Source organism: Mastomys coucha, unplaced genomic scaffold, assembly GCF_008632895.1.
Source record: "Mastomys coucha isolate ucsf_1 unplaced genomic scaffold, UCSF_Mcou_1 pScaffold1, whole genome shotgun sequence".
NCBI classification, from domain to species: Eukaryota; Metazoa; Chordata; class Mammalia; order Rodentia; family Muridae; genus Mastomys; species Mastomys coucha.
Window position 1 is genome coordinate 22,428,727 of NW_022196891.1, and position 23,949 is coordinate 22,452,675.

Sequence of the window (23,949 nt, forward strand, 5' to 3'; positions counted from 1 at the left end):
TCTCTCTCTCTCACACACACACACACACACACACACAGGCCCACTTAAAGGCTAGAGCATAGGAGTAATGGGAAGGCATTTTGTAAAAAGATGCTATCCTAGTTTGCTTATCATTGGTATGATAAATACCATAAAAAAGGCTGGGATTAGAATTTCTAGAGGGAGCTGGCTAGCAAGACTGGAGAGGAAAGGGTTTATCTGACCTCTCTGCTCTGATTATAGCCCATTGATGAGGGGCATCAAAGCAGAAGTTTGAGTAGCAGCAGAGCCAGGAACCAGGGAGAAAAGCTGATTATTGAGTTGTTCTCCAAGGCTTTCTCAGCTTGCTTTCTTATATAACCCATGGCTACCTGTACAGAGGAATCACCAACCACAGTGGGCAGGGCACTCACACATCAATCAATAATTAAAAACTATAGTGCCCCACAGGCATTAGAGACATGCCCATAGGCCAATCTGATGATGGAGTTTTCCCAATTGAGGTTCTTTCTTCCCAGGTGTCTCTAGTTTGTGTCAAGTTGACAAAAACTATACAGAATGGAATGCATTCTCAGATAGTGTGAAATGGACAAAAATGTATTCTATGCTATATAATAAAATGAACATCACAAATTTTGTTATGTCAGAGAAGGGGACTTTGGAAGAGGGGAAGTATTCTGATGGGCAAAGCGGGAGTAAACACGGAAGCACCCTTGCCATCTCTAAAGACCTGGGGGATATCATCTGAAATGCCACTTTGAAAATGTTTAGTCTCCCATTCCCACTCCTGGTTGTAGATGCATCCTCAAGTAGAATTTAAAACATAACTTGAGGCTGAGAAGATGGCTCAGTGAGTAAAGTGCTTGCTATGGAAGCAAAGAGGACACATTCATTTGCATCACTAGAACCCACAGAAAGGTAGGCCTACCTGTAATTGCAGCCTCAAAAGGCTGGGATTAGGATCTCTAGAGGAAGCTGGCTAGCAAGAGTGACCTCATCGACAAGCTCTGGGTTTGACTGGGATATCCTGCCTCGATAAATAAGGTAGAAAAGCACAGAGGATGATTCCCAGATCAAACCTCTGGCCTCCACGCCCAAATGTACATATATCCAGTCTTTTGTGTAATGTACATAGACATATGAACACATACCACACATAAATATAAAAATAGCACAGTAAGCTTTTCAAGGCAGCAGAGTTCATGAGAATTGGAAAATTTCCCCAAAAGTCAAGCAGGCATTTCTTCATCGTGACCTGGAATTAGGCAAACTAGGCAGTCTGCTGATAGCAACTTGTATAAGTAGCATAATTAAATAAAACATGCTTCTCTGCACTGGTAGGTTCTTTTCTGTACAGAATGACAACTAAAAAGCACCCAGGAAAGAGAACTGAGCAAACACTGAGCTAAAAACCTCCACACTGGTTTATTTGGGCGTCAGCTAGTCAGAGTGTTAAGATCGAGGCTGTCTTTAATTCACAGACACCATGATGAATGGGCTGACACACACACACACGCACACACACACACACACACACACATACACACAAACACACATATACACATACAAAACAGCACATTACACTCACACATACATAGACATAGATATACATACATATAGATATACACAAACACATACACATACAAAATGACACATTACACTCACACATATATAGACATAGATAGATATACATATATATAGATATACACACATATAAACATACATATACATACATGCACTCACATTTATACATATATACATAGACACATGTGCAAGTATACACATATACACTCACACATGTGTACACATATGCATGCGAATACACATTTATATGAACACACATACACAATATGTACATACATATAGATACAAACACACACATGTATAGACATACATCCACAGATATGTGCAAACACATGCACCTACACATATACATACACTTACATACATATAGACAAACATATGCTACTTCCTTGATTTCAAAGACTGATTAGATTTTTTTCTCCTTCACAATCACCCTGTACTTTAAATACAGTTATATGTCTGTCCAGCCAAGGTCTGCCTGGCTTAGATGTGTACCTTTATAGCACAGAAGGCCTGCAGACTTTGCCAGAGGAAATGCACATGGAGGGAAGATCTGTGCCTTCTCATCCCCACACAGATATGCTTTAGTCTGGAGTGACAGGGTTTTAGAAAAGTAAAATGTATCTTCTCTTTAAATCAGGTCATTTTATCTTTAGGTGACTCTTGGTCATTCCATATTCCTCAGGTGAACAATTCTTTGTTTAGCTCTGTATGCCATGTTTAATAGGGTTATTTGTTTCTCTGGAGTCTAACTTCTTGAGTTCTTTGTAAATATTGGATATTAGACCTTTATCAGATATAGGATTGGTAAAGATCTTTTCCCAATTTGTTGGTTGCTGTTTTGTCCTATTGACAGTGTCCTTTGCCTTCCAGAAGCTTTGCAATTTTATGAGGTCCCATTTGTCAATTCTTGATCTTAGAGCATAAGCCATTGGTGTTCTGTTCAGGAAATTTTCCCCTGTGCCCATGTGCTCAAGGCTCTTCCCCACTTTCTCCTCTATAAGTTTCAGTGTATCTGGTTTTATGTGGAGGTCCTTGATACTACCTGAGGACCCAGCTATACCACTCCTGGGCATATACCCAGAAGATGCTCCAACATGTAATAAGGACACATGCTCCACTATGTTCATAGAAGCCTTATTTATAATAGTCAGAAGCTGGAAAGAACCCAGATGTCCTTAAACAGAGAAATGGATACAGAAAATGTGGTACATTTATACAATGGAGTACTACTCAGTGATTAAAAACAATGAATACATGAAATTCTTAGGCAAATGGATGGAACTAGAAAATATCATGCTGAGTGAGGTAACCCAATCACAAAAGAACACACATGGTATGCACTCACTAATAAGTGGATATTATCCCCAAAGCTCCAAATACCCAAGACACATATCACAGACCACATGAAGCTCAAGAATAAGGAAGACCAAATTGTGGGTGCTTCTTTCCTTTTTAGAAGGGGAACAAAATACTCACAGGAGCAAATATGGAGATAGTATAGAGCAGAGACTGAAGGAAAGGCCATCCAGAGACTGTCCCACCTGGGAATCCATCCCATATACAGTTAGTTACCAAACCCAGACACTATTGTGGATGCCAGGAAGTGCATGCTGAAAGGAGCCTGATATGGCTGTCTCCTGAGAAGCCCTGCCAGAGTCTTACAAATATAGAGGTGGTTGCTCATAGCCAACCATTGGACTGAGTGCAGGGGTCCCTAATAGAGGAGTCAGAGAAAGGGCTAAAGGAGTTGAAGGGGTTTGCAGCCCCATAGGAAGAACAACAATATCAACTAACCAGACCCCCCAGAGCTCCCAGGGACTAAGCCTTCAACCAAGGAGTACACATGGCTCCAGCTGCACATGTAGCAGAGGATGGCCTTAACAGGCATCAATGGGAGGAGAGGTCCTTGGTCCTATGAAGGCTTGACAGATGCCTCAGCGTAGGGGAACCGAGGGTGGGGAGGTGGGAGTAGGTAGGTGGATGGAGGAACACCCTCATAGAAGCAGGGGAAGGGAGAATAGGATAGTGGGTTTCTGGGAAGGGAGGAAATCAAGAAAGGTGATAATATTTGAAATGTAAATAAAGAAAATATCCAATAAAAAGAGAAAAGAAAAAAATCAGGACATTATATATTATACTATGACTTTTATTTAGTCCTGGAAATTTCTCCCTCCATGGGAAACTGTCCAATGTCATCAAAGGGGTAAAGTTCAAAAATTTATACCTAAGGGTTATGTATTTGTTAAAGAGATATCCTATGGGTTTCAAAGTCTGGGGCAATGCTCTGTTATCTAGCCATGCATATGTATTTGAGTGAGTATGTAAAGATATACCTATAGATACAGGTATACCTATAAGAATGCACATGTGTGCAGAATCCAGAGGTCATTTTGTCTTCGTCAGTTGGTCACTATCTTATTATTGGACAGGGGCTCTTGCTGAAGACAGAGTACACTACACTGGGTAGAATGCTGGCCAGCCTGCTCCAGGGAATCACCTGTCTTTATCTCCCCATTACTGGGGCTGTAGATACATGCCATGGCCCCGGAGTGCTTTTGAAAATTTTATTTTATGTGCATAGGTGTTTTGTCTATGTGTATGTCTGTGTACCACATGCATGCCTGGTTCCTGCAGAAGCCAGAAGAGGGTATTTATTGGGTCATCTTTGTGAGCTGCTATGTGGGTGCTAGGAGTCAAACTTCGGTTCTCTGGAAAGGGTAGCCAGTGCTCTTAACAGCTGAGCCATCTCTCTAGGTCTATCTGGCTTACTTTATATGGGGATCTGAGTTCATGTTTATGCATCAACATGTCTCTGAATAAACCATCTCCCTAGTTTGTATTCCACAAGGACTTGGTATTGCAACTCAAGATCATCATCTACAAAGTTTATACTCAAGAACTGTGCAATCATGTTACACACACACACACACACACACACACACACCACAAAGTAAGTCTCGTAATGCTTTCAGTAAATTTACAGTTTTGTGTATTGGGTCTAGTTTTCACTATCCCTGGCTCCACATGGTTCACTAGAAATGATGAGACAACCAGAAAAGTTCATTTTAAGAGAGTAGGGAGGGTTAGTCAATGCACCCCAACCTCTAATCTATCAGCCATCTTTCAACAGGTCTGGCATTAAGTGGGACTGCAGCGCAAAACTCATGCAGGGGCACACTGAGCTCTGGGGAGGTAAGGATGTCTGCTTTACTCTTGTGTAAGCTATTCACCTCTTAATGCAGTTGCTGCTTCAGTTGAATGGCTGGTCAGCTTTTCCTTTGCATAAAATCATTTGACATATTGAATCCTGAGAGCTGGGGCAACTCAGAAGTGACACTAATGTATTGATCTTTCTTCTAAGGAGAAAACTCCCTGGTGGAAATTATTCTAAAGATTCAGACACAATCAGCTCCTGTTATATTCTGAAAATCCAGACACAACAGCCAATATAAAAAGGTTATCGGAAAGAGCAAACGCATGGCATATTGTGCACACATTGGCTTTCCCCTTTCCCTAAATGCACCCATCAAGTAATGCCCCATTTAGTTTTGGCCAGCCTCGGGCAAATACTCATTTCAGAGTCCTATATTCTTCAGAGAGTGGGTGTTGTTCATGGTGTAATGGCACTCTGATGGCATTCTTAGAGGCAACAGTAAGACTGACAGTGAAAAGCTACAAATACTACTAGTGTACCAATTTTAGAAATTAAACTGTAGGGAGATTAAACTATGCCAATCTTAATACCAAATTCTAGTACCAGGCAGCATGTAGCTGCAACCCCCACATCCTCTACAGCAATCGCCTCTGATCTGTGGGAGATACATGATAAACTTCCCAGTGTTTAAACTGCCTAAAACCACATATAGTACTGAACTTAATATAGAACATTATTATTTCCATCCACATATGTGATATATTTCAGTTAATGAATTAGGTGCTGTGAGAAATTTATAATAGAGTATTTTTGTGAATGTAGTCTCTTATAAAACACCTTATTGTATTACAATCACACTCTAGATAATGTGAAGTGATACAGTGTCTATGTGATAAGGTGAGGTGAAAATTAATGAGAGCATTATGACATAATGAGATTTATAAGCAAGCTGTAACTGAACATAGCACTCTGATGATGTGACAGTTGATCTGATAACTGAGGCAGTAAAGGAATTCAATGGTAGGTAGTGTATACACTATGGCTATGCGGAATGGAGAGATGGCTCAGAAAGTAAAGCATGGGTAGTGTATACAGTGAGGATATGCTGGATGGAGGAATAGTTCCCATCCTGAGCAGAGTGGGAAACTAAGAGATTTCATCACGCTACTCAGAAGAGTGTGCAGGCTAAAATCCACGAGTCCTTTATTTGTGAACTGTGCTTGATGACTTGATGTGCTTTATTTTTCTTATTGCTGTGACCAAATCCCTAGCAAGAAGTAATGTGAGGAATGGCTTATCTTGGTTTCTAGTTTAAGAAGAGATATAGTTCATGATGGTGGGGAAGACAGGGCAGCAGGAGCATGAGACGGCAGGTCTCATTGCATCTGCATTTCGGAAATAGTAACATACCTACAGGAAGTGGGGCTATCAAATCTCAAGGTCTGCCTCCGGATACTCATTTTCTCTAGCCTGTCTCTGCCTCCTTAATGTTTTAAAACTGTCTCAAATAGCGGAACTAGCTGGGGACCAAGTGGTGAAAGGTGCCTGTTGATGGGGGATATTTCCCATTCAAGCCTTAGCATATGGGTAACTAACTAAAAGCGTAGGGAGGGAGGCTATTATGAGTGAGGAAAGACCACGGTGTATTCTCCCAGCCAACTGACTCCTGCATTCTCTTCATGGGCTGTCTTAGCTGGCTTAATAATACTTTATGATCTGTAAGTCAACTGCCTGTGGGGGGGGGAAACCCTTATTTTTATCTCAGATGCACAGAACAATTTAATTTTTAAATTAATGTAAAAGCAAAAGGCGCCCAGTGAGGTATGTCTGCCCTGCATGGGCTGTGTAAACACAACTCAATTGCTGGGAGAATTAAAGACAGATCAGCAAAATCAATAGTTAATTGTGTTACTCGGGGTTTTTCATTTCAGATCTAATCTGTAAAGAAGGTCCAGGGGAGGTTTGCTTTTGATTTTCTTAAAATATTATTTAAAGCCCTCCTGTCACGCCAAAGGGTTCACAGGGGTCTTCACATTATTTCCATAAGTTATTTGGGTTATAAGTAGTCAAGGTCATATCGATCGCCTGGCCTCTCCCGGTCTCATTTTTAAACTGTGTATCATTATTGGGCAAGCTGCCTTGCACTTCGGCCAAACCAACTTTATTGTAAAAATAACACCACATAAAACATGTCTTGGTACCAAACATAGTATATTTCTTGCATGGTAGACTAACTTTATTTTATTTTTTTCATTTATTTATTTTTAATTACACGTGGTGTGTATCTCTGTGTGCCTATGTGCACTTGTGAGTTCAGTACTCAAGGAAGCAAGAAGAGGGTGTGAGATCCTCTGCAGCTGGAGTTACAGGTGGCTGTGAACTGCCTGAAATGGATGCCAGGACTAAGCTTAGGCCCTCCTCAAGAGCAGCAGATGCTTGTAACTGCCGAGGCACCTCTCCAGCCCTGAAATCTACCTTGGTCTACTTCATGATGATGCTCAGAGCTCTTAAACAGATGTTCATCTTCAACCTCCCCCAAGTCAACAAAATAAACAACATTGAGATTTATGGGGTGATGCTACTTTTACTTGGGAACCTGACAGAACGTAGAACCAGCCGGGACATGGGCCTCTGCGCATGCCTACTGGGGCTTGTCTTGATTGTGTTAATGAGGTGGGAAGACCAACTCACCATGAGTGGCATCATGCCCTGGCTCGGTCTGGGACAATATAAGCTGAGAGATGGAACTGTACATTAGTGTGTGTTCATTTGGTACTGTCTTCTAACTGCAGGTAAAATGTGACCAGCCGCTTCAAGCTCTATCAGCCTTCATTTCCCCATCGGGATGGACTTGAGCCCAGATGAACCCATTCTCCTTCGTGCTGTTTTGTCAGAGTATTTGATCACAACCACAGGAAAAGCAACTGAGATATATGGTCATATGTGGCATGGGAGGCAGAACTGTGGGTGACCCTATACGATGGACCATAGTCTCACACCCCAAAGGGACCAGAAAGAGGTGCTCCTGCTTGAATAGAGCCTGGGGACTTTCTTCAGGTCTCATTAGTGCAGGCCAATGAGGAAAAGGGAAGCACATGGGGTTCCTCCCTATTCAGGGGGATGTACAGTATCATCCAGAGAACCATGGGGGTACCATGAGGACTACATTGGACCTTGTTATATTACAATGGAACTAAATATGTAATGTTTGAACTTCTTTTCCCTTTAAAGTACAACCTTTCATATAACTTAAGCCTTTCACTCTTGCTCACATACTGTTAGAAGCCTCCATCCATTTCAGAGACTGAAGGCAAAAGAATTCCTGAAATAATGAATCATTTTTTTTCCTTGCCATCTTGTCTAGAAATCCCGTGATTATTTTGCCGTAGCAGACAATGACCTTCTCAAAGGAGGCCTATCAAATGCTTAAGATTAATAATGAGAAGGTCTCTTTCTCCTGCCTCGGGCCAAAAAAAAAATGCAGAGAGGGAAAATGTTTGTGAAAGTGTCGATATGTTCATCTGTGGACGAGCAGGAGTGTGCTCTGTGTGAAACAGAAGCTCATGTGCTACTGTGGGCCTTGCGACCTCATCCCACAAGACTCGCGGGGCACCGTGCTTTGAGGGACCTTGAAGGAGACACCGAAGCCCTTCACCCAGTAAGTGGGAAATGAATAGTTGTCAGGAGGCAGGCAGAACTCTTGGCTCATGCACAAATTACCCAAAGGAGAGGAAGCTCCAGCTATAGCCACCTCCCACCATTGCGACAAACATGGTTCCAATCTCCTAACTCTAGGAGCTAAGATTAATAATGAACTCACTCTTCACCCCTTGATGCTGCCTGTAGTCCCTCCTTCTCCCCAGGCAGCAGATGGAGAAGGAAGTCTCTCCTATTTTCCTCCCCATGGAAACAAGGTTCATGAAAAGTAGGTGGGGCTTGCAAGGAAAACAGCATCTTCTCCAGGATCTGAATGTTGTGGAGTTACATAGGAGAACAACACTAGCTTCACATATCCAGGGATACTTCTCCATCTTTTATGATCCTGGCATTTGAGTCTTATTCAGTCTATTGGCAGCTACAGACATTGACTTTAACTTTGGGGGGAAAAAAACAAAACTAAACAAAACAAAAAAAACCAAAATCCCTGGGCCAGTGAGATAACTTGCCATGTGAACTAGATGATGGCAGTTCAATACCCAGAATGCACATAAAAATAGGAGAAAGCCGACTCTGCAAAGCTGTCCTCTTAAAGCCACATGTGTGCTGTGGTACCTGCAACCACATACATATATCAAGTGGTACATGTATACACATGCACACCCATATGATCATCATCATTATTATCATCATCATCATCATCAACAACAACAACAACAACAACAATATCATCATGTGGATGTGAAAGCAGGGAAAAGAAAAACTATTGCCACACAAGCTCAGAATGTCAATAGACACAACCAGACAGTACCCAGAAGCACCAGGGGGCAAAGATCACGAGGGTGTGAGGGCAATCTGAAAAGCAGTGAGGTGACCAGTGATGCAGGATTTGCAGATAAAATTAAGGCTGCTCAGCAACATCTTGATGGAAGGTCAATAGCATGCAGACAGATATCAGGCATATTACTTAACTAGCCATTGGAGGATCACAAGAGGCAAGGTTTTGAGCCCAGAAAGGCAGTTTCCAGGCTCTGGTCCACATATGTTACACTCTCTGAAATGTTTTCCCTGTGGGCTGATGAGATGGCACAGTCATCAAAGTGCTTCTCCCACAAGCATGAAGACCTGAGTTTAATCCCCTGAACCCATGTAAAAAGGGACTGGTGGCCAGTGCTGAGAAGGGAGAGACATTTGGATGTTGCTCTGAGGCTCACTGGCCAGCCAATATAGCTTGCTGGGTTATTTCTAGGCGCTGACTTAAAAAGTAAGAACAATGTCCCAGAATGACATCTGAGGTTATGGACAACTTCCACATACATACACACACAAACACATGCCTGCACATGTCCCTCAACACAAATAAAGGCATATACATACGTGTGCTCTCCCACATGTGCACCCACATCAATATATATGCAAGTATATAAACCTGCATACAGATCAATGCACGTGTACATATACAAATGCACGGGTACACTCATACGTCCTTTCCACCCTTTGGAATCACCCATCTATCTCCTGAGATACAGGCGCTGGGAAATCTCAGAATCATTTTCTTTCTAGGAGCCACCTCGTCCTCTCCCCAGTCTTCTGCAGAGCAGTATTGTGGAAAGCACCAGACAACAGTATGCTACACCTGTCTGCTGATATTGCTCCACCTCCCATGTCGGGGGTGATGACTTCCGTGTCTTCCTGCCCCTGTGCCACATGCCTGACACACAGGCCATGTGTGTTAGAGAATTCTGGTCCTTTGTTTTCCTCTGGAACTGTATCTTTCACCCCCAAACACCTTTTCATGCCTTTGAAAGGGACTGAGTTCCAAGAATGAGATGCTGGCCCCTCCGGTTTTTTTTCATATCCCGAAGGGCAGTTAGTGTCTGACCATGCAGAAGATATCCAGGTTTCCTTTGCTTAGAACTTGTGCATAAACATGAAAGTAATTACTCCTCAATTGGTAGGTAAATGGGAAAACAGAATTTGTTTTCCAGAAAACTCTGATTAACATGTACTTGAAAAGACACCTCCACTGCCATAAGCCAGGTTCTCTGGGAGAACTCACCACCACAAACCTGAAAGGGCAGGGAGTACAATCACACCACACAATGGGGTTGGAGAGATGGCTCAGTCAACAAAGCATCTGCTTATTAGCAAGAACAAAGAACTGAGTTTGATTCCCTGAACCCATGAAAAAGTGCCTGGTGTGGTGATGTGTACTAGGGCAGCCCTAACCCCTGGGGAGAAGAAGAAAGGAGGATTCCCTGGGACTTGCCAGCTAGCCAGACTAGCCTACTTGGTGAGTTCCAAGCCAGTCAAAATATAAGATCGGTAGCTTCCTGAGGAATGGCACCTAAGGCTTTCATTTGGCTTCCACATGTGCTTGCACACACAAACACACACAGAACCCAAGATTTAAAGAGAGCTGTGGAAAGGCCTGAGGTCTGAAATGGGTTCATCTGTAGGTTGGAGCCTAAGTGACACATACCGTCATCACCTTAAGAGGCTTCCGTTCAAGCTGTGTCTTCAGGCACAGAGGGAACATCAATGTGGCAGTAGCTGACACACGTCAAAACTGACATAGGCTGAAGGGAGATAATTGCTTAATTCTCAGCTTCATGAAAACCCAGACTTCCAGCTAGTTAATTATGAGTGGGCCCGTGTTTCTCTCTACTGGACCTCAGGTTTGATTTTCTTGCTACACATGTCTACAGTTTTCTTAATTGACTTGGAAAATAATGTCCTTTAAAACTGTTTTAAAGAAGTTACTGGAATAGTTTGTGTTGGAGTAAGGCACTGGGGAGATACTAGCTCAATCAGTACAATGTCCGCTATGCAGCCTAAGAAGCTGTCACTCCATCCATGCAGCCATGTAGAAGCTGGGTGGGCTGGCATGTGCTACAATTCCCAAAATGAAGAGGCAGAGACAGACCTATCCTTGGGGCTTGATGGCCAGCTACCCTAAAGCATTCCAAACCAGTGAGGGGTTTGTGAGGACGGTGCCTCATTTACAACATCTGAGGCTGTCTTCTGCCTTCTGCATCTATGTACACACACACACACACACACACACACACACACACACGCACATGTACACACATGCATACACACACATGCTCATGCATACACACACACATACACACACATGCACATGCACACACACACACATACATGCACACGCATACACACACATGCACACACATACACACACATGCACATGCATACACACACACACACACACAATTCAAGACTATCAAAGGACTACTAAAAATTGTCAAATTGACCCAAAAAACTGTATCCATTGGAAAAGGACCAGGAAAAGGCTATGTTGAGAGTCCAGATCTGCTAGGCATGGACATTTTGGTCCCCTACCCCCACCCACATTTGTGATTTTAGAGAACAGATGCAACAATTTCACCTCAAGCAAGGAAATAAACCAAGCCATCTCCTACAGGAATGTTGATGTACATTTTGGTCTATTGGTCATTGCCAATAATGATAGCCTGCTGTATGCCGTCTAGAAAAAATAAAATAAAAGAGCACTTTTGGGGACCACAGACATTGCTTGCATGCAAATATGTGGATCTCATCTGGATTCCCAGTATCCATGCAAAATGCTGCATATCGTAGAGGTCGCCTGTAACCAGACTGCTGGTGGGATGGACACTGTCAGAAGACAGAGGCTTGAATTGTTGTGAGCCACGAGTTCAAGGAGAAATCCTATCCCCAGAGATGACATTAGCAGCAACAGAGGAGGACACCTGACGTTGTGGCACCCCAGGTCTCTATATCAGCACCCATGCATCCCTCTCCCCCAGCCCCGCACCCCAGGTCTCTATATCAGCACACATGCATCCCTCTCCCCCAACCCCGCAGAAGCAAGGTGAAGGATGCCTTGCCTCACGTGGCCAGAGTTTTATCAGTGAGGGTGGGTAGCCTTAGTTTCATGGGGGCCAGCAACCAAGGTCACTCTCCTGCTAGCCTCAACCACAGAACAGGAGTGGCTCCTTTGCCATCCCATGATGAGGTAGTAACTAAAATATCTAATTAATCTGTGAATGAATTATGGTCCAAGAAACATACTACTTTATAATCAATTTTAAGTGAGTCCTTAACTAAAGAAGATGGGGAAAAAGCTGTAAGATTATGAGAGGTCGGCACATCCTGTTCTCCGTGACTGATGATTTTAAGAGGGGAGGGGGATAATTTTACGATCCATCAAGTTTTTTGTCATCCCAAAATCATGCCTCCCAATGCATGCTGTAAATTAATTTTAGAATTTACATATTTATTAAAAATTGTATTGAACACAGCAGGAAGTGAGTCCTATTTGAATAATAAAATAACTTGTTATTCTATTGGAGATTAAAAATAAAAAAATGTAAAATATTTCATCTTCAGGTAATAACCACATAAATTGCTCTCTGAGTTAGTTAAACTGATAATTAACATGCGCCAGAGGCTTTGACAGAATATTAAAGATAATCCCAAATATCCCCACTGGGGGGGGTGAATTAAAAGAATTCTTACAATAAGAATCAGGGGAAAGAGAAGCAGGGAGAGACAGATCAAGCTTGGCCAGGGTGCGTAGTGCAAGCAGGGTCATATCACTTTGGGACAGATGCACAATGGAGTCCTCAAGGCTTGACTCTTGGAAGAACCACTTGCTTTCATTTGACAATGTCCTTTTTAAGATCTTTGGCCTGCCCTCCCTGATGCTTTGGCTGAATTCCCAAAGGATGTCACAACCCAGGACCCTGGAGCAGGCAGGACAATCACTAGAAGGGCATGGGGTTATCATCACAGGGTGATAATCATACTCCACATGGTCACGCATAACCACTCTAGAGTAACTTCCAAATGCAGTGTCAAGTGACAGATCTGGCTCTCTGGTGTGAACAGCTGGAGCACATGGGGAATAATGAGAGGGGTAAAGGGCTGGTTGTATTGCCTCATGTCCTCCTTAGCATAAAGGAGAAAGAAAGAACCCAAGGTTGAGATGATTCAGTCAGCACAGGTCTTGCCTGGCAAGCCTGAGGACCTGAGTTGGTGGCTCAGAACCCTGTAAAAAGCTGGGCACAGTAACAGAGGCTTCAACTCTCAGTGAAGGGGTAGTGGGGTCAGGGAGATCCCTGGGGATCGCTAACTAGCCAGTTTAGCCCACTTGGTGAAGTTACATTACCCTGTTTCGAACACAAGACGCCAAGTACCTAGGAGGAGATAGGCAAGGCTCTCCTGGCTTCCACAAGCACATGCATACATATGCGCATGTGCACTGCCATATGCATACATATGCGCATGTGCACTGGTACATGCATGCATACGCGCATGTGCACTAGCGCATGCATACATATGCGCATGTGCACTGGCGCATGCATACATATGCGCATGTGCACTGGTACATGCATACATATGCGCATGTGCACTGCCGTATGCATACATATGCACATGTGCACTGGCACACACATTTGTAGTCCCGTCCAACAAACACCCCCTCCCACAAACAAACAAACAAATAAACAACTCATTGGGAAGAAACGGTACTAAGAATGGATCTCTTTAGAGACTCATCCCACATGAGAGAGCCAACCCCTAACACTATTAATGATACTCTGCTATGCTTGCAGACAGGGGCCTGGCATAACAGTCTCCTCAGAGGCCTTATCCAGCCTTTCAGATGCAGAGACCCACAGCCAGAACATCAGGCAAAGCTTGGAGTCTGGTGGAAGAGTGGGGAATAGGATGGAGCAAGCTGGAGGCGTCAAGTACACCACAAGAAGGCCTGCAGTGTCGACTAACCTAGGCCCAAGGGGTCTCACAGAGACGTTACTACCAACTGAAGAGCATGTAGGGGCGGGACCCAGGCCCCCTACACACTTGTAGCAGACACGCAGCTTGGTCTGCACGTGGATCCCCTAACCATTGGAGCAGGGTCTGTCTCTGACTGTGGTCTGCCATCCGATTCCCTTCCCCTAACTGGACTGCCTCGTTGGAACTCAGAGAGAGAGGATTGATGTCCCAGGGTGGGGTGGTACCCGAGGGAGGCTTCTCCTCTGAGGAGAAGGGGAGGAGGCAATGGGGGAGGGATTTGTACGGGTAGGACTGAGAGCAGAGGAGGTGGGTACTGTGATCTGGATGTAAAGTGAATAAATAAATAAATCAACGAAAAAAAATTTTCTGGGGGAAAAGAAGGAAGAAAAATACCTGCTTCCCAGGAATCTCAGCTCTTTCTTTCCACAGGGAATTCTGGGTGAGGTGTTAGCACCGCCTTTAAGAAAACAAGAGATTCCCTTCATGATGGTCCCGAGGTGAGGAGCTTGGCTGACACTGCCTCCCTATGCAGACTCCAGAGCTAACCCCTTGCAAGGATGTGGTTCCTCCCCTTCCCACCTCATAGCTAGCACAGGGTATACCCAGGGATAGCCTCGGAATCCTTAACCTAGCAATTCAGGCAACCATTGTCCAAGAATTGTTTTGGCATTGAGATGAAAGCTGCCTGGCTCCCACCACTGTGTGTGTGTGTGTGCACACGCGCGTGCGCGTGCGTGCTTGTGTGTGTGTGTGTGTGTGTGTGTGTGTGCATGCGTGTATGTGTGCATGCACAGATATCACAGATATCTACACGTTACTGTGTGCAGTTATTGTGAAATACGCATGCCCGTGTTTCATGTATGGAAACTTGCAGTCGCCTGTTGTTTCGCCCAGATCTCTAGTCACTTGCATTTCGCAGGCTTTTCTCACATCAACCATAGCTATATTTCCTATGTTCTCTCTGACCTGGGGATGTTCTGTCAATCAGAGTCAACGGCACCAGTCTGGGTATCAGGAAAAGACGAGGAAGAAGCACTTCCTGACTTTGTCCTTCGCTGAGCCTGAGCGCGCTGAGCCTGAGCTCTGCATCTTTCGCACTTGCCACCCGTCCTAGGGGCCCTTTCTGGTGGGTGAGTGGTCCAGCCTTTGGCTCCTCATGCCATCCTTGTCGCTTTCTCTCCATCTGGGAGGTAGCCGTGAATTCCTGTTTCTGCCGAGCTCTGGGTCGCCACTGTCTCCCCCTCCTCAGCACCCCTGAAGAAAACTAAACCTTGTGCTAAATCCCATTAGCCGAAAGACCTGAAGTAGTTCTGTTTGTCCCCTACACTCTGGCTCGTAACAGCAGAGCGTGCACCGTGTTCTGCTTTCAAACACACACACACACACACACACACACACACACACACACACACACACACACACACAATCTAGGGCTGATGGGATTCCCAGCCAGTAAGGGAACTTGCTGCCAAGTCTGACTATTTCAGTTTGTTCCCCAGTACACACATGGTAGAAAGAGAGAAGTGACCTGCACGAGTTCTTCTGTCAACCACATATGACATGTCATGAATGCATACACACATACACGCATATGCACACACACGCTTAAGAAAGAAGGTATTAAAAATACTTTTAAATCCCATCATTTAAACCCCGTCGCTCTTCACCACCTCTTTTCTGCTATTACCATTTTCTCCTCACTGCTTCCCAGATGTGGATCCACACTCATTTCCTAGGAGCCTGTTCTCCACACAGAAGCCACTACATTCCTTGGAAACCAAATCCCTACCCTTCTCAAACATCTCCCACCATTCCCTTGGCTGAGACTGAAGCTTTAAGCTTTTCTGCTACCAATAAGATGTTACACACTGGCTCCTGAATTCTCCATCCTGGCTTCCAGCCGCTCTACCAGTGTGCTCTGTCCACACTGGCCCGGGACATACTGAGCATGCCACTGGACCTGATGTAACTCCGCTCATAAGCTCCAGCACATATCACATGTCAAAACTTCATCTAACTTCTTATTCAAAGCATCCGATCTTCACAGAGATTGACCCCAGTCAATCTGTCTCTGGCGGCAGTGGACTCATTGTTGCATATGTCTCCATTTTTTACTCATTTAAAACATGCATATCACTAGGCTGCCTAGATGCACCAGTGATGAGGTATTCTTGCCAACAGGCCTGATGATATGAGTTCAATCTCTGGAAACCCACAAGGTAGAAAGAAAAAAACCAACTACAGGAAATTATCCTCTGGCCTCCACGTGCACACTGTGGTGTGGTATGCGTGTGCGTGCACATGCATGCACACATACACACATATAATAAATATAAATGCTAATAAACACTTTAAATGCATACATCATTAGTTGAAAATTTATAGTCATTTGTCAACAGCCACAGTGAGTGGTTCCAGGATGCCCTCACATCCCTGCGAGGTATGGCCAGCAGCCATAAGTGCCTTCATGATTCACCCAAACAATTGTCCCTTCTACTACGGACGACCTCTAGATTTCTCACAACACCTGCCATGCTGTAAATGCTATAGCTGGTACCCTGCATTGTTTAGAGAATAATTATGACTTAAGAATGTTTTCGCATGTCCTGTATAGGTGCACTTTGGTTTTCAAATATTTCATTCAGGCTTGGTTGAGTCCTTGGCTGTGGGGCTTGTAAATATGGAGGCTTACTGCAGTCCATCTTGTTTATTTCCTTCTTAGCTAAAATAAGGCAAGGACTTAGTCTTTTTTTTTTTTTAATTTGTTCTATCTACTATGCCCAGAATGACACCTATTAAACAGCATGAAACACATAAATAGTCTTGAATCAATGAATCATAAATGAGAAACTTATATCACACTGTGAAGTACAAGTAGTGCTGGGAAATAATTAGCTGCAGTGTTAGAATAAAAGCAAACATGTAAACATCTTTCCAATTAAGTCACTACACGGTTTAAGATGGAAACGGGGAGTCGCCGGCTAGGTCTGCTATAAGCGAAGTGAGCAGAGCCTAACAGCAGTCTTCCATTTACCTCCCTGCATTTTCAACCACCCCACTGCTGTCTTTGGGTCACCCTTCCCAGGTACCTGGGAAACGCCCCTGTGATGGCCAGTACTGTTGCCTTGACAGAATCTAGAATCACCCAAGAGGAAAGCCTTTAGGGATGCGATTGATCACCTTCACTGATGTGAGAAGATCCATCTAGACTGAGGGCAGGGCCACTCCCTGGGCTGTAGACAATGGAACAAGAAGATGAGTGCTTGGAAGCATTCATGCATCTTCCGGAGCCTCCTGGTCCTGGAGGAGATGTGGGCAACTGCTCCGAGCTCCTGTTGGCCACGCCTCCTGTACCACAGTGAGCTTTACCTGTGAGCCCAAGCCTCTGCCTCTCAAGCTGCTTTTGTGAGTGTATCACATCACAGCCTCAGACGAGTGAGATGAAGACTTTGAACACTGCATGTGACCAAGGGACCCGATGACTTGCAGATGGAGCCCTTTGGCTTGCTTGTTTTGATTATGCAAGTTAGAAAAATGTCTCTGAGCTACCCAGGGCTCTCCAGCTGCTTCTTCTGCTACACACTAAAGCTACCCTCAGTTACTTGTTTAAGGCACTTGCTCTGCCGGGTCCCAAGCGGGTCCAAGCTGATCTCTCCTTGTTAAAGTCAAAGGCTTTGTAGTACCTCTACCCTATCATCTTCTGCTTTTAGCTTCGGGTGATTGTGTAAACTGAGCTAAGCTCCCTGCCCTCAACAAAGAGGCACTTCAGCCCCTCCCATTTGGACTTTATTTGGAAATAAGCTCACGCTGGGTGTAATCAATACACCGAGCACATGAGGACTAGGGAGATGGCTCAGATGATAAAGTCTTGCTAGATAAGCATGAGGACCCAAGTTCAGATCTCCACATCTGTGCAAAAAGGCTGTACCTGGTGACCCCGAGAGTTGCTGCTAGATTTTGGTAGAATTGTTTCGTTGCTTGTCAGTGCCCTCCTATTTAGGGTGAGCGTATATTTGCTCACATATCCTTGGGGCGGGGAGGGAGGGATTACAAAGCATTCATGTTAAGACACCAATGAGTGGTGATAGATGCTTAGGAATTCTAGACCTGAGGATGAAGAGGGAAGGACCCAGGTCCAGCCTGGGTGCCCCACCCTGAGATGAGTAGCTATTGGCAGTCGTCAGCTGTTGGGGGAGGGAGAATCACTTTTCTCTAAAAGGATGGTTACCAGTAGGTTACTGGTAACCTACTCCAGGGGATGACCCCACAGCTAGTCCTATACAAGCAACAGTAATTGACTCAGTATGATATCAAAAAGAAGAAAAGAAGACATAAAGTTGGGGGAGGGGGTGTATTAGGGAGAATCACAGGAGCTTTGGAGAGGAAATATGCAGTGGATATGATCATAATTGGTTGTATATATGCATGGATTAAAAATAAAACCAAAATTTAGAAGAAGCCCTAAAATGTATAGCACCCAAGGAATGATGCCCATGGTAATTACTTAGCCTCTACATCCATGTGCACACATGTGCCTGTGCATCTGCATACATATATACATATACTCATGGACATATACACATAAGCACACACACACGTACACACACATATACTCATGGACGTACACACACACACACACACACACACACACACTCACGTGCGCATACACACACACACACACACACAAAGGCAGATCACAGCCGACTAGAGTGGGGCTTGGTGGAATAAAACTGATCTCATTTGAGGAAAAGAACAGGACAAGACCCCCTGGATGTATATGGGAAATGCTACATCAATACTCACACACAGAGTGTCTGCCACATCCATAGGTGGCATGCAGAGATGGCAGTTTGTAGTCATCTAGAACTCCAAGGTCTAAAGCTAGGAGGGAAGCCCCAACCCACTGATGCTTTGCTTTCAGGAAGTTCATTACAACCTCCCCTAAGAGACAGCACAGATTGTCTATCACACATGTATTGTCTGTAACAGCGGTGACCTTGCAAAAACTCAAACCCCACAACTATACACTTAGGAGGATTTTAATATTCTTAAGTGATGGAAAGAAGAAAGAACAAACTTGTAGAATTTTTTTTTCCTCTTGAAGCTTTTTTGTTTATTGAACTTAAAAACAGGATTCCCGAAGATGAAAAAAAAAAGCACTTTGGTTTAACTGTCATTTGAAATTATGATTTCATTAATTCTGTAAAATGAAAAAGTACTTCATTTGAAAAGGAAAAGTAATCAGAAAGAAAGGAAGTTATATTTAGTCGATCAGAGAACAGCTGGATGCAGTGTTGTCGCAGGGGAAGCTTTTGCAGTCTCTGGCCCACTGGCTCCTTTAGGTCAGCTCCCAAGAGCGACCGAGAGGCTCTGACATTAACATTTTCCTACAAATGTGCACTTGGTCCAAGGCTCATTTTAAGACTTTAGTCTCCAACCTTTCTTTTCTTTAAAAGTAAATGCAGATTGAAATACTTAGTAAGAAGTGGAAAATCCTGGATTTGGGCCCAGGATTCTAATCCATCTAGAATTTCTCCCCACACCGTGCCAGGGGAACACACCTGGTGTGGTGTAGATAAAAAATGGTTGGACATCCTGCTCTTGTTAAGAAAAGATTCCTAAACAAGAGAGTGAGCTGCAGACTCACCCACCCTCACGCTATCTGGCATGTAAGCACCGAACAGCCCACTGTTTTCTTTATGGTCTCTTCCCTGCAATCATATAAACACGAACTGGCTATTTCTAGGGTCCCTGCTGTATTGTGAAAATCACGCTGGATCAAGAGTGTGGGTGAGGACTGGGTTCCCTCTCTCTCCACCAGCATGGACCCTGCCTGCACCTGTTCTGGCAGCTCTAACCCAACCCTGAACTTAGAGGCTTAGAAAATGATCCATTTTCCAGTTGCAGAGGAGCGGACTCACAAGATCATGGTGCCCAGACACCAGGGGAGGACCTCACTGGTTTGAGCCCACTTTCTCCTGTGTTTCATGTAGGGAAAGGAAATGAATAAACTCTCTGGTGTCATTTTTGACACATAATTTAAGACATTTTATGTGAATTTTAGTTTCTCTTTTATTCCTCTTTAAATTGGTGTACAAAGTTTTAGGTTTTATTATGATATTTTCAAACAAAAATTGGCTTGATTTTCTGATTTTTCTCCTTTCCTACTCTTCCCAGCCCTGTCCCCATGCTGTGTTATCCCTTCCCCAGCCCTGTCCCCATGCTGTGTGGTCCCTTCCCCAGCCCTGTCTCCACCCCAGCCCTGTATATAATTTCAGAGCTCACCACATGGTACAAGATAACCAATTGGGGTTCTTCTCTGAGGAAGACAATTTCTTTCACTTGCAGCATTCCTTAGCTGACTATAGTTCTGTGTCTAAGGTTGGCACCCCATGAGATTTCCTCTGGGGATGTTTTTTTTAAAGGATACCAAGCTCATCCACGAGAATTTCTCTCAGTACATAACAACTCCCTAAAAGCCCAAACACTAAATACGATTACTGTGGAGATTAGGTTTCAACATGTATAATTTGGCAGGACTACACAGTCAGTCAATATCAGGCAGTTCTACATAAATCCATGGACCCATGCCTGTCAAGTCTCTGCTTATATAAAAAGATATCTGTTCCACTAATGAGAATGGTAAGTTACTCTCTTAGGAAGAGCCCGGAGCTTTAAAGAGCAACGTGTCTTGTTTGATCTAGAAGTCTTCTGCAAATATACAAGACAACTGGCTCAGGAATGGAGAAGACAATCCAGGGAGTCTGGAAATGACCACACCATAAGCAAATTCATGGTACTAGAGTCCCTTTATCCTGGGGTTCCAGACCATGGCTCCCAGTGATCTCTAAGGAATGGCAGTTCCTGAGAATGCCATAGTTAAATTGGCTCCTTTTGGAGGAAATGAAGCAGCCTCCATCCCATTAACTTTTGACCTTTGGTGAACTCAGAAAGAAAGCCTTCTAGTATGGAACTACCCTCTAGCTGCAAGAGTGCACCAGGATGCTTTTTCCAAGCCATCCCTGCTGGCTCGGCTACTGCCGTACGTACATGCAGTTTTGAATTCTCCCCATCGGACTGTTTTCTTCTTTCAGTATTGCACATTTAACCTAGGATCATCTTTTCCAAATTTTTTACATGGGGGAGGGATGAATATACATGTATGAAATTATCAAAAAGGGTAATTAATGAAAATACCTGATCTTAATTATTAGAGGAAAAGAATTCTTTAAAGAGAGTGATCAATGGTTAAACTGGTTGAGAAGTCACATACATAACTATGCAACTGAACATCTCCATTAAGAAACCATTCATCCAACAAAAATTCTGCCTACCCCCCCAAACAAACAAAACAAAACAACAAAATGAGTCCCAGGTTCTAATTCCAGAGCCCATGGCCTTACTAGAGAGCTTATCCATGTATATTTACTATGTGTAAACCCAAAGTGAAGAAGAGAAAATTCCAGCTTAGGAAGTATCCCTAGATACAACGGTTGTGATAGCCATGTGTAAGCGAGGACACTTTAGAGTGAGGAGAAGAAGGAATGTATGGGAGGTGCCAGCTAAGGATGAGAGGGGAGGCCTGAGCAATCTCAGGATGCTGGACTCTCTCAGGCTCCCATAACCTAACAGCAGTGCTTTGGGTTACAATGCCCTTGGAAGGGTTCGTCCTTGGGGTCAACAGCTGGCATGCATTCTCTTGACGAACAGAGGTCAGTTTCGACTAACACGTGAAGTACCATTTGAGCTGGAGTTCTGTTTTTAAACTGTTATCATCAAATTTCAGAGCCCCAGCTTACTGGCCCCAGTCAGCTTCTGTAACTCTTTGCTCTTAACTACTCTGAATATATTTTTGTTTCAGATAACATTTTCTATTGTGAAATCCTGGGGGTTTCTCAATAATAAATCACAGTAACTCATGGGCATGGCTAGAGAGATCGGTCCGCAGTTAAGGGTGTGCACAGTTCCATCAAAGGACCAGAGTTCAGATCCCAGCACCTACATTGAGTGGTTCACAGACACTTGTAACTCTAGCTCCAAAGGAGTCTAATGCTCTCTTCTGGCCTTCATGCACCCACAGACATATGCATGCACACGTGTATAAAAACACACACACACACACACACACACACACACACACACACACACAAACTCACATAAATAAAAGAGAAATACATCATTAAAATAAAATAACTAACTAATAGAACACTAACATAAACAAAAGAAAATGGAATTGTTGTAGGCGAGGGTGGGCTATGAATGAATGACTAAGAAAGTGCTCGCTGCATAGACCAGAGATTAGATCATTAGAATCCATGTAGACAGGCAGCAGCAGAAGACAATACCAGTTATCCTCAGCCCTCACCATGTGCACAGGGATGTGTGCACAGATGCACGTACCATATACACATAACACACATGTACACACATAATACACACACACATGACACACACAACACACATATGTACACATACATAGACAAAAGGGAAAGTAATAGCACCGTTGTTTTCTATAGAGTCTCTCTGACCTCTGCGATCTATCTGGAAGCTTCTATGCATGAGTCTCTCTGACCTCTGCGATCTATCTGGAAGCTTCTCTGCATGAGTCTCTCTGACCTCTGTGATCTATCTGGAAGCTTGTAGGCATGAGTAGAATGTTTTCTTTCCCCACTGTCCTTAAGGAAATTAAGAGCACACTTTTCAATTTTTGAAATGATCTGCTGTCCAGCCTGCAGAAAACTGAGAAATAACTTTTGGTTTACCTAGTAGATGAAGTCCTTTAGGGAGTGAAAAAATTAAAAAAAAAAAAAAAAAAAAAAAAAAAAAACAAAAAACTCTAGAGACACAGCCGTTTCCTAGTCAACGGAACAAAAGGAGTATCTTTCAGGTTTTCGGATGAGCTGTTATAGAAGGAGAGGCTCTTCCCATCCAAGGTTCACTTTCTCTTCATTTCAAGAGAGAAATCAGAGCTGCGTGGGTTTGGCTTCCCGCTTGTGTGTGAAAATTTGGAAAACATGAGCTGTGGTGTTGAAGTTTCAGGAGCAAACTGTCATCCTGTGCCTTTTATTGGTCCATATTTCAAGCTGTGCACTGGGACAGCTCACAGGCTCCTGATCTGGAAGTTGACAGCATGCTAACGTGATCTACAGACCAGCTCTTCGTGAATCCACAAAACAACTGTCCACAGTAACTGAGGCCTGTGGGCCAGTTTTGTCAAGATCAGCTAGCAAAGCCCTTCCTACAGAACAAACCTGAGTTTCTCGTCACTTTCTTCGTAAAAACATCACACCAGGCTGGGAAGGGAGGCAGGGAGACAAACTAAAATAATAAAAAAAGGAGCAAATTTGTTCTTTAGTTTATTTTTAATCTTTAAATCTTTTTTTTTTGTTGTTTGGTAGTTTTAATGATAACATCTTTCTACATTGTTGTGGATGTCCTGGAGCCACCCCCAGTAACCCAGGCTCATGTAGAACTTGTGTCAATCCTACCTCAGCCTCCGTGGAGGGTGCAGACATTACAGATGTGATCCACCACAGAAAGCAACTTTAAAAAAAATTTAGAAGAAAAATTTATTAGGTTAATTAATTTGATTTGGAGAAGGAGAGGGCCCTCTGACATGGCATGATTGTGGAGGTCAAGGGCCAGCCTGCAGGATCAGTTTTCTTCTACCTTGTGGGTTCTGGGAATCAAGTGCAAAACTGTAAGTGTCTTCACTGCTGAGGTAGCCCCTGTATGCCTTTTCCCATCCTTAAAAAAGAAAATGAGTG

The 23,949-nt window shown here is 43.7% G+C and overlaps 1 protein-coding gene across 9 annotated transcripts in view; it reads right to left on the minus strand.

Moving 5' to 3' along the window:
• The window catches only part of Nckap5 (NCK associated protein 5), a 903,226-nt gene that overhangs the window by 14,164 nt on the left and 865,113 nt on the right, over positions 1–23,949 (minus strand). The window contains exon 17 of one of the 9 annotated variants that reach the window (XM_031380958.1): positions 14,576–14,639. The exons of the other annotated variants lie outside the window; for them this stretch is intronic. Within the exon in view, the coding sequence (XP_031236818.1) occupies positions 14,592–14,639 (48 nt within the window). The 3' untranslated portion in view covers positions 14,576–14,591. The remainder of the gene's footprint in view (positions 1–14,575; positions 14,640–23,949) is intronic. 9 annotated transcript variants of the gene reach the window in all.